The 16,523-nt window shown below is 48.5% G+C and overlaps 1 protein-coding gene across 1 annotated transcript in view; it reads right to left on the bottom strand.

Annotated features, from left to right (window-relative positions):
- The window catches only part of PAPPA2 (pappalysin 2), a gene marked incomplete at its 5' end in the record, with an annotated part of 171,404 nt that overhangs the window by 51,242 nt on the left and 103,639 nt on the right, over window positions 1–16,523 (bottom strand). The window contains 3 exons of the mRNA XM_084637992.1: window positions 4,398–4,611; window positions 6,822–6,999; window positions 11,382–11,550. Coding sequence (XP_084494118.1) covers window positions 4,398–4,611; window positions 6,822–6,999; window positions 11,382–11,550 — 561 coding nt within the window. The remainder of the gene's footprint in view (window positions 1–4,397; window positions 4,612–6,821; window positions 7,000–11,381; window positions 11,551–16,523) is intronic.

The following is a 16,523-nucleotide window of genomic DNA, read 5'->3' as shown; positions in this document are numbered from 1 at the left end:
TGCTAACTTTCCATTTTATTTTCCCCGCATCCACCTTTCTTCCCCTTTCATGGTCTGCTTCAGTGCCCTGTAGTATTTGGACAACGCAGGGAGCTGGAGACATCAGATGTCCCACTTGAAGGGGTGCAGTTCATCTTTTCCTGGGCCATCTCAGGGCTGCGTTGAATTTAGTCAAGGGGTGAGATGCGAATCATTCTTTGGCCGGTGTCTCAAACGCTCGCCCACTCATTGGCAGCTCAGCTGCTCTGGCATCTCATATCTACCCTACTGGAGAGCGAGGGGACGGCTCCAGCGTCAGCCCCTGTGGCGGATGGAAGCAACAGAGACTGGAGACAGGCAGGGGCTGAAAGGAATGTAGGCTGAGGCTGTCTAAGGCACCTAGAGGATTTGGAAGTTTGGTTCCCATTAGTTTTATTCCCTTAGGAAGCTTTGCAAATCCCATCCCGAGTGAATACACCTTCCTTCACGCTGTCCTTGAAATCAGCCAGTGGAATGAATTCCTGTGCAGCAGAGGATTCACTGATCACAGAAATCACACAGGGTTCTGGCCCTTCCATTCCAAAACACACAGGCCATTGAAGTACCAATGTTGTTGAGGGGCCTGGCTGGCCCACAGAAACCATTTTCAAGGGTGACCCAACCAAATTATGAGGATTCCCAAGTGGGCCTCATCCAGATGGGACATAATGAGACCCATCTCCCCCATCCAACCATCACAATCTCAAGAGATATTATCCCCCATCCCGGCCCCTTCTGATTATTGCAGCCTTCAATTCAGTGCCCTCCAAGGAACCCCTTCTCCTCCCCTTCCCACCTCCCCTGAAAAAGGCCTTCTCCACATGAAGGCCGTTTCCTACAAATTTCCCTACTGTTGCTAACGCTGATATGGCTAAACCACTGTCAGCACAAGCGTGAGCACTAGCGATGGCTCCCACAGCCACTGCGGTTTGTAACCCCTTGTCCATCAGACTCGTCAGAGGGCACAGTGGTGGAGGCCTGTCTATGCGAGAGCTCCCCATGTGGCTGACTGCTGGCCAGTGGCACCAGTGTTGCCAACAGCTGGAAATCGTTAGGTTTCCCCGAGTGCAGATGCAGACAAAAGCTCAAGATGCTTCTAACCTCCCCTCTCACAATCCTCAGTCACACCATTCCAGTGTCCCTTGCAACCAAATGGTAGCAATCGCTGCACAGACCTTTAACTGTACACTCACAATCTCCTAAGGGATTCCTTGTCCTTAAACATCTCAAAAGAAGTGTCTATCTACTTGGAGCAACTCTTGAACAGCCTTTTCTATCAGACAAAGAATTTCCTTGTACATCCTGCCCCTCCACCAAGGGAATGGGAAAGGTCTTTAAGGTCATTGGGGCTCTCAACTCTTCCTTATTAGAGCAGAAACCTTCAAAAGTTGGGAAGTTCAGAATGAGCATTGACAGCTCAGCCTAGATTCCCCATGTGCTGTATGTAGCAATCCAATCATTGTTACCTAATTGCATTCCACCTTTATGTAATCAGCCATGGCAGTGTTTGTTAGGGAATTAGAGGGCATCTAATCAGGAGATGAGGAGGCAGAATTTGTGTACATATTTCAAAACAAATCTTTGTGTAATTGCTTTCCCACTGGTAAAAATCAATTAAAACCAAACAAAGCAGAGGGAATTCTGGCCCAGCTGGAATGAAAGCCCCAGAATGTTCAATCTGAGGGAATGACTACGCAGTGACAATCAGGTGAATGGCACTGCGGCTGGGGGGGAGTAGGAGGCAGCATCCCACACATCTGGCAATGTGCAAGGATATGGATAGCTTCTGAAGCCACCCAAATAACGTAGGCCTGAGAGTTTGACATGTGCAGCAGTGGTCTTGCATCTGCTTAGGAAGGTCTGGGAAAAAAGGAGCAGAAAGGAGGAAGGCTGGCCTTGTAGTTAAGATACTGGACTGGGACTGAGTATATCAGATCATTTCCTAGCTTGGCCACAGACTCCCTGTATGACCTTGGATAAGTTGCTTCAGGCCGGTTTTTTAAAGGTATTTAGGTGCCTAAAGAGGCAGATAGGTGCCTAGTGAGATTTTCAAAAGCATCTAGGCACCAAAATACCTTTAAAAACCTAGCACTTCCTCTCTCTGCCTGGCTTTCCCACAGGGAAAAGGAGGGTAAATGATCCTGCCTTCCTCCATCTTTTGTCTACTTGCATGATCCCCTCTTTGGGGCAGGGACTGTTTCTTAATGTGTCCATAGAGAGTCTAGCACAACAGGGGCCCTGATCCTCACTGGGGGCCTAGGAGCTACTGTCAGTCATAATCCATTTAACTAGCAGGGCAAAAAATGGATTAGAGAGGAAAAGTCTAACAAAAGCATCACTGCAGAAATATACCATCTAAAAAGCATCTATTTGCACAAGCTGAGCTGTGGAGGGAAGGTGGGTTCTCATCCTTACATAACACAGGGTTCCTGATAGCTAAAGCAACATGTTTTATTTTAAATGAATCACCCTGGGAAAAAAAATAACTCCGGGCCTCACTAAGATCACTGTGCATCACTAGAACAGCAGAGAGTCGCCTACGGGGCATGTTACACCAAGTCCTCCAGAGATAAGGGGGCAGAGTTGGAGTGCAATGCGCTGTGCTCATCTCCGGTCAGCAGAACTAACCAAACCCGTGGCTTCTCTCACTTGCGCTGGGGTTCAGCCCCTGGCTGCCCAGTTTTGTGAACCCAAAGAGAGCTTGATAGATTTGCAAAAACCTTCAACTGCCCATAGTCTGTCCAGGTGCAATGAAGGGAAAGCCCCTTAACAGCTCAGTCAGTGCATTTGACAGATTTGACAGGCTGGAGAGTGCATGGAAAAATAAAGTCTGCACAGTTTATATTGGGTATGTAAGTTACTGTGTCCCACTGATTCCAAATGCTTTATAAGTATAACTAACTAATCAGTAGACTCTTAAGTAAACATGTGTAAACCAAGATTTAATCACACATCAACAGTTACTCATCCAAGGAATGACTCCCACTGAGCTCTATGGGCTTTGGATCAGGCTCTCACTGTATTTGTTAACGCAGATGTTAATCAGAGACCATCTTCTTCTGGGTTTCTACAGTGCCCAGCACAAAGAGGTGATGGGCCAGGACTTGGGCTCCTACATGCTATAGCAATGCACACAAATACTCAGACTACAACCCTGAAATTCACTCTAGTTTACACAATTTTAATTGCTGAGAAAGCCTTGATTTGCAATGTCGTTTCAGTCCCATGCACCTATCATTATGCATGACAATAATGACTGTACTTCTGTCTGGCTCCTCACAGTCCCAGGAACCTTAACAGTACTTGACAAAGATGTGTGCAGTAATCACTTTATCCATTACGGGGCAGGGGGAAATATGGACAACCATTTCACAGCGCACAGCAGCACTACACCAGGGAGAGCCAGGGAAGAAGAAAATTGCATCCAATTAAAGCTGAAAGGGGAGATTAAATAATCCAAAGGTAATAACTTGATTTGGAATTGAGCCAAGCCCCTGGGGGGTGCACAAACACTGGCTCGGAATCTCTAATGACCATAACCAGCCAGACCTCAGTGGGTCTCACCCCAAAAGACACTGCAGCACCCTCTAGCACAATGGGAGGGTATTGGCTCGGTACAGAGATCAGTGCCCCCGTCTCACCAGGACCATCTCCGACAGAGGAGAAAGCACTTTCCAACTGCAATGTAATTACCTGATTGAAATTTTGCCAGGACACTTGGGTTAACATCTCTGTCCCCACAGAAAATCACCACAAGCTTTCATGCCCACGAGCAGTAAAGACATAGGTTTAATCCCTCATTTTTTAAAGACAGCTACTCCAGCAGCACAGTGCGCTCATGGTGGACCATCAGCTAATTACCGCCTAAGGCCCTAATTCTGCCTCACTCAGAGATGTTTAACTTTAAGCCAGTTAAGAGCCCCCCTGAAGTCACTGAGATGGCTCACATGCTTACAGGTAAGCACTTGCCTAAGAGAGAAGAGAGACAAGCACCATCTGTGGAACCACCACTAGTACTTCTGGGAAAACCTTAGTTTTTCTTTGATGTCTCTTGCCGAGTACAGAGCCAGTACACCCCTGCTTAGTCTGTAAGACTGGACGGCAGGACTGCAATTCATATGCGCACACGAGGACAATGGAGATTTACATCTTGTTCCCATCAGTTTCCCCACAAACAGGTAAACTTGATTTTTGTGCAGTGACGTGTGTGAACACTAGAAAATGGCGATGAATTGTTCACACATAGGCAACCAAGCTAACTTGTAAAGCCAGCGTGCAAACATCTTTCTGTCCCAAGGGACTCTACTACAGTAAGCAATAGAGGAGAAGATTAAAGGAACATGGAAAAAACTTCTGAAACAGAAGAGCTTCAGACTTACTTTCTGGGTTTGCGCTCCATGCCGTCCGCCACGTGGTATCCAGGTTTACACTTATAGCGGCAGACAGAACCCACGTCGTGGTTCCCTTGCAGGCACCGGGGCACCAACAGCTTGGCATTGGCGACCACATGAGGTGCATCACATTCCAGTTTGCAATAAGCTTCTGGGAGTGACCAGAGCCCATCCTCCAGGCAGGTCAGCCATTGACTCAGTCCTGACTCCATGAGAGAGAAGCAGAGCATGCTCAGAACACAGGATAATTCTAGCAGGACTCCCTGAAGCAGACACAACCCTGTGGGCATGGAAACCAGCAAGAGCTGCTCTTATACAGTCAGATGTCATTGCCAATGAAGTCAATGGAAAGAAACTCATTGACTTCACTTGACATTAGGCCCTTACTGAAACTGACCATCTGAGCGCAGTGGGAAGTCAATGGAACAACTCCTAGGGGAGGAGGGACACCTCTCTATAAAGGAATTTGACAAGCTCTTTAAACTTCCTTCACGTCCGCCTTAAAACTCTCCTCTGCTGTGATGCTTGTGGAAAACTCCGCAATGGCTGGATAGCTGATTTATCATGCCAGTCACAATCACCTTGTTTCCTCATGCGTTCCCCTGTCTGTTTGTTGTAGCCACCTGTTGTAACTTGTCTTAAACTGGCAGCTCTGTGGGACAGGGGCCATCAATTTGCTACAGCACCTCATGCAATGGAGCCTTGATCGCTAACTGGGGCCCCTAAGTGCTATGCAATTAATACATCAATAATAATAACAACAAAAACAATAACAATAGTACTAATAATAATTAAATGCTATTGTTTTCCTTAGGGGTGTGTCAGTGCTTAGCTGTCACCACAACTGGTACCTCAGAAACTCCTAAGATAAATGAATAGGAACAGTCAGACAAGCAATGGGAAATATAGCACCGTCTTCCAACACATGTCTACACCCTCATCTGTGGTTCCTGTGCTGGACAAAATGGAGCCCACCCAGCCTGGAGAATTGAGCAGAAGTCTGTTCTGTCTGGCATGGCATTCCCATCACTCTTAGCTAAGCTTAAGATGCTGTGTTGGCAGCCCCTCCAATGCGTGACGGTGTTCCCGGAGGGCCAGCGTCCCAAGGCGCTAGTCATAAGGTTTCTCCTTCCTTTGGATCTCCTGCAAGGTAGTGCCCAGGACTGATGCCACACAGATCATATAATCTATCTTTAGTATTTATTATTATTGATCTAATGCCCACTAGGATGCAAGGCACTTCAATGAGACCATGAAGCCAGCAGGTCCCTGTCTTAATAGCTTACAATTTAAGTTTACAATCCAGTGCTTAGTTCAGTTGATGGGACTCTCTGATTTTATCCACTGGGCAGGCATTGTTTCAGCCACTGGACAAGACCATGGCATTCTATAGATGGCCCTGCTCCTCTTCCACTGAAGCTGAAGCAAGCCTTCTGCTGACTTCAATGGGAGCAAGAGCAGGTGGAATGAAAACAGACATCTGGATGCACTAGGAGGTTCAATCCTGCCCTCCTTTGCAGCTGAGCAGCCCCACTGAAGGCAACGGTGTCGTGTAGGTCAAAATTTGGCCTGTTGACTATAGGCATTCTTACATGCTGCACTGCTCAGTTCATGCTGGGATCTGCAGACATGCTCACTGTCAGGAAAATCAGATTCATTGACTGTGGTTTGTACCTTCGACAAAAAGAGGAACAATTTTCCTACATTTCAGCTATAAATGTCTCGCTAAATAGGACACCCATTAAAATGATTTATTGTAGGTGATATTAGAGTGCATAAGCTAGTGGAAACTCACACAAAGCCCCAGTGCTTGGAACTGTCAGGACAATAACCCCCAAATCCCATCCATCTCCGTGCTGTAGAGACAGTAACAGCAGCTCTCTTTTCTTACCTTGGCTTCAAACCACAAATTAGGGATTGAGGGATGTGGTGGGCAGGAAGCAACATATGGAGTTATAATGCCATAGGCTGCAGTAGGGGCCTCTGTGGCTACAAAAGGCCCTGTGCTTCCAGGAGTCTAGTACCACATACATACACATGCCCCTCAGCCAATGTGCCATTCTTTGATTCCCCATCCGACTGTCCCCAGCAAAGCCCTCCCCCGATCCCGATTTGGCCAGCTGCACTTCTGCTCCACTCCTGGCTTCCCAGATCTATGTAAAGGAGCTAACAGAGGCTGCACAAGCAGATGGGAGGGGACATTCCCATGGCTTGAAGTGGCAGGCAGCAAGTGGCCATGGAGGTTGCCATTAGTACTTGGGGGGAAGGAGATGGATAAAGCACATCTTCCCAGGCGGCCTCAGAAGACCTAAAGCCTGCTTGGCCGGCACAGTCAGAACAACACTGGTAGGGATGGAGAGGCAAAGCTCAGCTCTGAACGGGACAAGGATGGACGCTTGTGGCATCCCGTACCTTGAAGCTTAGCTGGCTTGATGCAGGCAAAGGAGCAGCGCTCCAGGAACGTGGTCCCGGTGGGGCAGGAGAACTCAGCATAGTACACATGTGACTGGTCAGGAACTCCGCAGTTCACGGGGTTGCAGGTCACGGATCTGTCCCACCTCCCGGAGTTGCATGTCAGCAGAAACTCTTTCTGAGAAGAAAACATGCCTGCTTCTGATTTTTATGAATGAGTTGTAGTCTAAAGGAAGGTCTACATGGCACAGACCTTATGGTGGCACATAGAGTACATACTCTGCATGCTCCCACAGCATGGGTATAAAAACCAGTGAGGCACAGCTTCAGGGAGGAGAGTAAAGACAAGCCTGAACCTTATCAGTATGTACCCTACATGGCTCTACACACCCATCTACACTGCTGTTTTTAGCAGTCTAATGTCTCTTTGCCTCCCCCCTGCAGGGAAAAATTCCAGCAGCTCCCCACAGCTGGAGTCTTTCACTGAAGTGTGTAGCTACACATTGCAGCATGGACGCAGCTTACTTGTCACTGCAGTGTGTAGCGACATGTACCCTACACACCGCAGCCAGTGGTGTGTGGCATAGGCTGGCCTAGGTTTCAAAGAATTGTAGTGTCTCTCCCTTCTTTCCTCCAGTGGGACACCATACTCAAACCGTCCCTTGTCCTGCACAAGGCATGTGCTCGGGTTGCCGTCTCCGGGAGCACAATGCATGTGTGGCCCCATGCTACACAGTGGGGCCTTTGCGGTAACATAAGGGTCATCTACATTAGAGATGTTTGCAATCAGTTAGTAGTGTGGTGGACTCCACAAAACACATGGTTAGCACACAGCTCCTAAGCCAGGCTGTAATATGTCAGAAAACATGACTTGGTCTTTTCTACGCTGCAAAATAGAGCCCTATTTTAACCATATCAGAGGACAGCTGTCTTCCAAGCGGGTCTTCCAAGCTTATTTTGCTATTCTGTATAGACCCACAGACACGTGGGAATTTGGATTACTGGATAACCAGGAAAACAAACATAGTTAAGAAATCCCCTTTACACAACAAAAGAACCATCTGAGGCTCTAGTTACTATCTGTCAATCACATTATAACCCTGATCCCGATCAGGTTCGAAATGTGGTACACCCATGTTGTGTGTGTAGTCAACCATGTTACAACCTGGCTGCAAACTCACTGAATAGCTGCAGAACAAACAGGCCCTTACGTATGTAGCCCAGTTCAGGGGCACCGTTAAGTTGTGGCACCGCATGTGCACAATGCAAGATGGAGTCATATTTTAAACAATGTTTTTTCTATAGTGTAGAAATTGCAATGCAGTATCTATCACTGTGGTGGAGGACATCTGAAAGTGCATTGCACCAATTTTAAAGCCACCTATAATCCTTTGCCCCTTGCATGGGGAAGTGGGGCTGGATGGGATAGCCACTTGGATTTTCCCAGAATGCACTGAAATAAATCCAGTTGTGTGGCACATGGGTTACCCTCTAAAAATGTGTGCATGTGGTGAGCTTCATTAGCTATAACCATAACCCTGGCTACATGAAGAACGATTTCTTCTGCAGCGTAGACGAGGCCTACATGGAGCAGCACAGGACAGTGACACTTACCTGCCCAGCAGCATGGGAAATCACAACAGAAGCATTCCTAAAGCGTCACCATCCCACCAAATGCTCACCCAGTAATAATGGCTCTAGCACTGCAAAACTCACCACAGGCCACTTGCAACATCCCATCTGCTGGGTCACAGCCTCAAGCCCAGCCCTGCCCATACACTTCCCATTTGACTGCCAAATGTTGAGAACTCCCACCAGGCAGATTTATGTTGTGTGGCTTCATTTTAGAGGCAAAAGGAACATTTTGTTTCTCGAGAATGGACCAGTGTGCATTACGGAACCCGCTGTCCAATGACATCTGCCTTGACCCACCTAGGGATTAGCTGGAAGGCCATATAATTAATAGCATTTGAGGAGAGACAGGGGCCAAGCAGCCCATCTAGATTCATCCATCTGCCTGATTAATCTTCATACTCTAATAGTTCGCTAAGTGCCCATCTAACTACTACTGAAGGGATTCAGAGTCGCAGCCGTGTTAATCTCTAAGGTGCCACAAGTACTCCTTTTCTTTTTACAGATACAGACTAACAAATTTATTAGTGCATAAGCTTTCGTGAGCTACAGCTCATTTCATCGGCTGAAGCTGTAGCTCACGAAAGCTATGCACTAATAAATCTGTTAGTCTCTAAGGTGCCACAAGTCCTCCTTTTCCTTTTACTACTGAAGGGAAACACATTCACAGTTGCATTGTCCATTCCGGACATGAACTGCTTCCAGCCTCAGGAAAACGTCTCCAAAACGCTCCTTATACCCACACCTATCTTCACCTCACTTCACTCTGTGTTCTCTTGTCCGGCGCCGGAGAGAGGAGTCACCTTGACAGACTCAAGTCCAGCAGTCCATACTTACTGGTACTGCAAATACAGTATGGATTGTGCCCAGCACCCTGCCAAAGGGACTCTACCTCAACCTGCAAGGATCATTTCTAGGGCAGTTCAATATCTAGGCCCTTCGGTCCTTGGTCTCCCAGCTAACAAGGGGGCTAGCAATAGTGGTGGTTTATAACACAGACCCTTGCCTGCTAGGAAATAGGCCAAACTCATGTCATGCAGACTAGAACCAGTGACCAACAGAGAAAGAAAGGCTCCGTATCCTATTATCTAGCTCCTCATCCAGATTCCTTCAAATGCATCTCCCTTAACCTACTTTTTTCTGATCAAAACACAAGCAAGTACCTTGCCCTTTAACAGTGACAACACTCTGGAGACACCTGTCATTCTAGTCTCTCCCTCCGGAACTGTCATGGGCTCATGTCATCTGTTCCTCTGGTACGCCACCCAGAGCACTCTCTCGGCCTTCGCCCAATGCCACAACCATCACCTCCGCTTGGCCTTCAGTTCCTCTCTGGATAATATGCTTGTCTAACAGATTGAATTTGCAAATGCTGTATGTGGCAATTTAATTCATTCATCAGGACTGGCCCTCTGGGGTGCAGAGAGCAGCATATTGCCATACACACTGCTCAACAGCCGCTTCCCTGCTAGTGCTGCTGGACAAGCAGGGGGATGTGGCATAGGATTGACCCACAGGTCGCCAGGATAAATTCAGAAGTGAGCTGAGGCATGGGCGAGAGGGAATTTAGCTGGCCTGAATTCATCCCTGATGTACTTCCACTGACTTTAATGGAGTTCCATCAGAGATGGCCTTGAGTCTAAGGGCTTGTCTACATGGGAACATCCAGGAAAATTAATCTGAATTAAGGAAAGGTGTGAATTTGAAGTGGATTAGTTAAAACTCACTAAACCCCTGTATAGACACTGTTAATCAGAATTAAAGTGATCTTAGTTTGGTTTAATTCACTTTGAAGACTGAGGCTACTTTAATTCTGAATTTTGGTGTTCTAATCCACTTCAAATTCACACCTTCTGTTAATTTGAATTAATCTTCCTGGATGTCCCTGTGCGGACAAGCCCTAAGAGAGAGCATGGGGGTGTAACTTGCCAGGTAAGGGGATTGCTGGAGGGAAATCCGCTAATAAGGAAGGTGTACATTCTGGTAGCTCCCCTCACAAACAGCTTTTAATGTACAACTTTGTTTATCCTTTTCCAACCCCTCATGCAAATGACACCAATTTAGATATGCTCTCACTCAGTTAGACTCCCTGATGCCCACATACTGATGTCAGATTTGCACGCTGTGATGAAGTGGGGAATTTTCATGATATTTTGTATGACTATTGTGTGTGCCTCCATTTCCCCTACGTGCTGCATGTTTAACAAGGAGGTAGGGAAAGGGTGTTTGCTCTTTGCAGAGACACAGAGATCCAGGTGTGACTAGCAGAACTTGCAGTAGGAAAGGCAGACCACAGGGGAGCAGCAGGGTAACAGTGGCTGCTTTCTTCCCTTCTGGTTCACCTCAGTCCCACATACATGAAATAGACTACTACCAGGGGAGAGGTGGGATGAAGGAGGCACATCTCTTCTGCATACCAGAAGAAATCAAATCAAGAGGTGATCCTGCACCCATGACAGATGTGCCCCCCTATTGAAAGTGTTCCTGTATTTGGAACCCAGAAGAGAGATCCCCAGGAAAACTTCTCTCCCCCCACAAGTATCTTTACACCCTGGGGGATATTTCTTCACTTCACAACAACATCCTTCAGTTTGGCTTGACTGGCAGCCCTGGTGCCAAACAGGCCCCTGACTGACAAAGCAGTAGGTGGCACAGGTCAGGACTGAGGTGCATTAGTAGGGCTGTGAGGGGCCCAGGTCTGGAACAGCAGTGTGCCACGCATTGGGACTGAAGGGCACTGGTCTTGCTGAGGGTGGTGGTCCTGTACTGGAATAGAGCAGGGGGTGCTGTGGGTCAGGACTGTGGTGCGCTGGCAGGGCTGTGGGTGCCCCAAGCAAGCTGGAGGGAGCTGAGTAGCAGCCTGTCCCAGCTAGCAGTCACTCAGTCAGATTGTGTGGTTATTTCCACCAGAACTTGCAACCAACTCACCTCTCTGGGGCTCAGACCCTTCCCACTGCTGGACTGGAGGACAAATCCCTTCTCACAGGCAAGAGTGCATTTCATGTGTCCCAGGCCACCGGACGTGCAGTTCACCAAGGCATGGTCGAGCTGCAGTGGCATGCAGCTGCCCTGCTCCCCGCAGGTCCGGTGGGTGCAACTGTAGAGGAGACAAAGGTGGGAAAGGACAATCAAAAGGCAGTTCCCCATGGTGGGGAATCCCAGGGCTTCTGCAGCAAGAGGAGCTCCTCCCTTGCGGCATCACAAGGGAATGCCCCATGTGCCAGCACCCTGCTTGGGATGGGTCAGCACAGTCGGTGTTCAGGGCTCCAATGTCCAGCCTAGGACAGTGCAGACAACACCATGGTTGGATTTGGGGTTCTCTCAGATTGGCAGGCTGCAAAGCTCAGCTCCTTCTACCCCCACCTCTTTGGTTTCCTGGACGGCAGATGGTTAACACAGGGAGTTTCCCTGCAGTCTAGTGCTGTATTAATTAATCTGCAGAGGTGGCAGAACCAGTAGAAGGATGGAGCGAAGGGGCTCAAACCACCCCATATCCAACAGCTTCATATTTAGGCATGCACTCATGAGGGCTTGCTCTGGGGACAGAAGATGTGTTCTTCTGCCCAGGGGTTACTGGATCCCAGCATATTCCCCATTCCCCCGGCTCTGCCTCAATTTAATCTCCATCTGCTCCCAGCACACAAACTCCCACACACGAACAGTTAAGGCCCCAGTCCTATGCTTGGGCAAGAGGCAGTGCTGTCTAGTGGACAGAGCAGTACAGTGACAGCCAGCGGAACCTAAGTTCTGTTCCCAGCTCTTCCACTGACCTGCCATGTGCGTGACCCTGGACTCCTCACTTCACCCCTCTGTGCTTCTGTTTCCCCTCTCAGCCTTCACCTGTCTGATCTATTTGGGCTGTAAGCATTTAGAGGTGTGGACTTCCTCTCGCCATGGGTGCAGCACCTGGTGCAACGGGGCCCTGATCTCAGTTTTATCCGCTAGGTGCACTGTGAATCAGACCCTAGAAACCCGGGGGAACGGCATTTTAGTTAACGAGACTGCGCAGGCACCAGGATCAGCCCATGTGAATCCAATCGCAGGATCAGGGCCCAAACGGGCATGTTTTTCAAAGCCACATTTCCAGGACATTATGGAGCTGTACAAACACATAATAAGAGCCAGTCTAGCAAGAGCAGGCTTTGACTGCAAAAGGTAAAAATGGCCACAAAAAAAACCCCACATGACAATTTAAAAAGATCAAAGGTTCCTTTTTCAGGAAAAGGGATTGTTCCAATATTTCCCCTCCCTGAGACTATCCCTTTAAGAAATGCTGGGCCAGATCCTCAGCTGTTGTCAATCATTGTAGCTCCATTGACTTGAGTGATGAATTTATGCTACTTGAAGATTCACACCATTTTTCCCCCCTCAGCTCTTCATTAGAAAATAATAACTAAGGCACATCCTGAGAGGCGCTGAGCATCTTGCACTTCCATGGGAGCTGCAGGTGCTCGGCATCTCACAGGATCAGGACATAAAATGATGCTGCTTGGGGATCTGCTTCCCACATCTCTGCATCCCTAAGGGGACCCTGCTGGCCCCAGGAAATCAGAGCCCCCTGGAAACTCAGAAAAGCTGTGACAGCTGAGTGGGGATGTTCAAACAAGAGGCTTTGAGGTGACCCTATGAATTTTAAGGATCCCCAGCCCTGCCTGAAAGAATCCCAGTACAACCCACAGCCACAAGTGAACAGTGAGTTGCTCCATGGCACACAGCCCCCACACAAGGGACCTCCCCAGAGGTTTGGGTTTACTCTACAAACTGTAAGCTAAAGCTTCTCACCTCTAATGCAAGCCTGCATCTCTAAGCCATGTGTTAATGGTTGTCAGATGGAAATGGGGGCAGGGGCTAGGCTACCGGGCAAATCCCAAAGAAATCACTCATCATTTAGCTACACAAGTTAAAACAGTACAGTACTCATCTGCGCTCACACACAGTCTCCCACATACTCTCACACCTGCCCCTGAGCGACACAGTGCTCATCTGCACTCACACACGCTCTCATGCACACACACGCTGTCACACCTATCTCAGAGCGAGCGATACCTGCATTGGCGGAAGGAGATCTATATTTGGTATACACTGTGACAACTCTTGTATAGCTTGTCATGCTATTAAAGGCTTGTGAATTGAATTAAAACATTCAATCACATTCAGACACACAAACATATAGGAGTCTCTCGAGTCCCGAGCTATCCTGTAACCACTCGACCAGCCTTCCTCCCCTAGGGTCACTCTTGTGTGCGGGCACCCCCCAAAAAAACACACTCTCCCTATGGAGACCTCTACAAACCCAATACACATGTAGCCAGCTCCTGCAAAGGCTGCATCAGCAAAGCACTTAGCTGAGGGGTTTGCGTACTGGACAGTTATACACTGCAGCTAACTACATCCTGTATTGAACAGTGTGTGGAAGATCAGGCCAGGTCTACACTTACAATGCAGGTCAACATAGCTATGGAGCTCAGGCCTCAACACCCCTTGAGTGCTGGAGCTATGCTGACCTAACTCCTGGTGTAGACACAGCTAGGTTGGTGGAAGAATGTTTCTGTCATCCTAGCTACCATCACATAGGGAGGTGGTGTTCCTACAATGACAGGAAAACCCCTTCTGTAGCTGTAGTCTGTGTCTACACTATGGGGTTACAGCAGCATCGTTCTGAAGCCATGGCTATGTCACTACAACATCTGTAGCATATACATGGCCTCAGACGCTCTCCTTTGTTCCTCTCAGCCCATCTTCCCTCCTCTGCGACTTCTCCTGTCCCTCTTCTCTTCCCACAGGGCCATCTTGATCTCTGCTTTGATTCAGCACCGCAGGCCTGGCAAGGAAACTGTCAAGTGTTGGTGTTAAAAAGGGAAATGTGCTACAAAATGTGGAGTAACTTTGTGTCAAGGATTTGGGCTTTACCTACTCTCAACAGGAGATGTCCTTGCTACCCATGAGCACCATCATGCATGCAGCCAGGAATTTAGTCTACTTATTATAGTAAAAGACGAGTAGGAGGAAGAATGGCTTTGTGATTATGGTGCTGGCCTGGTGCTCAGGGTTCACTCCTGGCTCTACCGTAGACTCCCTGTGTGATCTCAGGCAAGTTGTGCTCTCTCTGTGTCTCATTTCCTTAACCATTCTCTCTCACACACACACATCCTGTCTTCTCTATTTTGATTCTAAGCTCTTCAGGGCAGGGACCAGCTCTCATTGAGTGTCTGGACAGCACCCAGCTCAATGGGGCCTTGGTCTCTCAGCTGGAGTCTCGAAGTGCTACTGTACCACAAACAAAAATAATCACACCACATTCTGTACAAAAGATATTCAGAGTTATCAGGGAGAGAGTGGGGCAACTTTCAAAGTGTGATTTACCCTCACATTGCTCCCTGTTTGTGAAGAGGGTTCACTTCCCCACCAAGGAAACACAGCCATTGCTTGGATAAAACACGGCTACTCTGTCACTGACCACAGCGATACTGCACAACTATCGAGTAAATGAAGAGGGAATGCTGGATCCATTTAAAATTGCAGAGGGAAATTAAATACACAGAATGTAATTACCTAGAATGGAATTTGGCCAAGACATTTGGGTTTATGCTCCGACTCTTACAAAAAAGTTCCAGGGGATATTTAGTGATTGCAAGTGCTCAAGACCTTGGTTTTATGGCTCCACCAAAAGGAAGTACCTCCAAGAGGCACAGCACCCTAAAGCTGCTGAGAGGGAAGAGCACTACCTAGTGCAGGGGTGGCCAATCTGAGCCTATGAAGGAGCCAGAATTTACCAATGTACATTTCCAAAGAGCCCAGTAATATGTCAGCAACCCCCCATCAGCTCCCCCACCCCGCTCCCAGCACCTCCCACCCACCGGCAGCCCCCTCCCCCGATCAGTGCCTCCCCCTCTCTCCCCCCACCTCCCAATCAGCTGTTTCGTGGCATGCAGGAGGCTCTGGGGGCGGGGAGGGGGAGGAGCAAGGGCATAGCAGGCTCAGGGGAGGGGCAGGAAGGGGTGGAGTGGGGGCAGGGCCTGTGGCAGAGCCAGGGGTTGAGCAGTGAGTACCCCCGGCACATTGGAAAGTTAGCACCTGTAGCTACAGCCCTGGAGTTGGTGCCTATACAAGGAGCCACATATTAACTTCTGAAGAGCTGCAGGTGGCTCCGGAGCCAAGTGTTGGCCACCCCTGACCTAGTGAATCAGCCACACAGCTTCCTGTAACAGCTGGGGTCCCCTTCTGACCCCAAAGGTCTCCCATCCAAATCCCAAGCTGACCCAAGCCAGCTCACCTTGTGAGAGCTCACAGGCTGCTAGCACCAGGTGGTACAGCTGCAGGAACCATCTGTGTGGAAGGAACCCACTCAGCCACCACAGACAAATACTCATTGAGCGAAGTCACCAAAAAATGCTGTGGACTTATGTGGAGAATGAACAGAACTCATTGCCGACTCCAGCCACGTCCTATTAGCCAAAGTTGCCATGGAAATCCGCGCGGAACAGCTCAGTCAGGGTTGGGGGCGGATGGAGGAGGGGGAAATGGCAAGAGAAAGGACCACAAAAAAAGGGCTGTTTTTCCTGCACAGACCTGTTTATGAAGTGAGAAATGGTTTCAGGGCAGCTGCTGCAAATTCTTTCACTAGCTTATATTTCCATTTGCTTCCTTTTGAAAGAATTTGTTTTATGAGCACAGCGCTTGTCAGGTCATTAGCTTCCGAGTGCATCTGGTACCAATTGTAGACCTCCCTCTCCTCTCTGTCCATGAGGTTGTACTGCTCCATAACTATGCCCCCAATACCCAAGGGCACAACCCTTCCCCACCCCTGTGTTTACCTCCCATTGAATAATCTGAGCTCTTATTCAGTGTAACCTTCTCAGGTGTGTGGGTGTGTGTGTGTGTGTGAAGGGGGGTTCTTTTCTCTTGAGACATTTTCTTGTCTCCAGTCTCACACTAACAAGGAACATGACAAGGGAATTTGCTTATTTTCTGCAAGTCACCTAAGGATGCTACTTTTATTACTACTGATTAATTGCACTGGCGTAGCACCATGGGGCCCTAGTCCTGGACCAGGACCCCACTTTGCTAAAC

This window comes from Lepidochelys olivacea (assembly GCF_965140295.1).
Source record: "Lepidochelys olivacea isolate rLepOli2 genome assembly, chromosome: 8".
NCBI classification, from domain to species: domain Eukaryota; kingdom Metazoa; phylum Chordata; order Testudines; family Cheloniidae; genus Lepidochelys; species Lepidochelys olivacea.
This window is presented reverse-complemented; position numbering and strand designations above follow the sequence as displayed.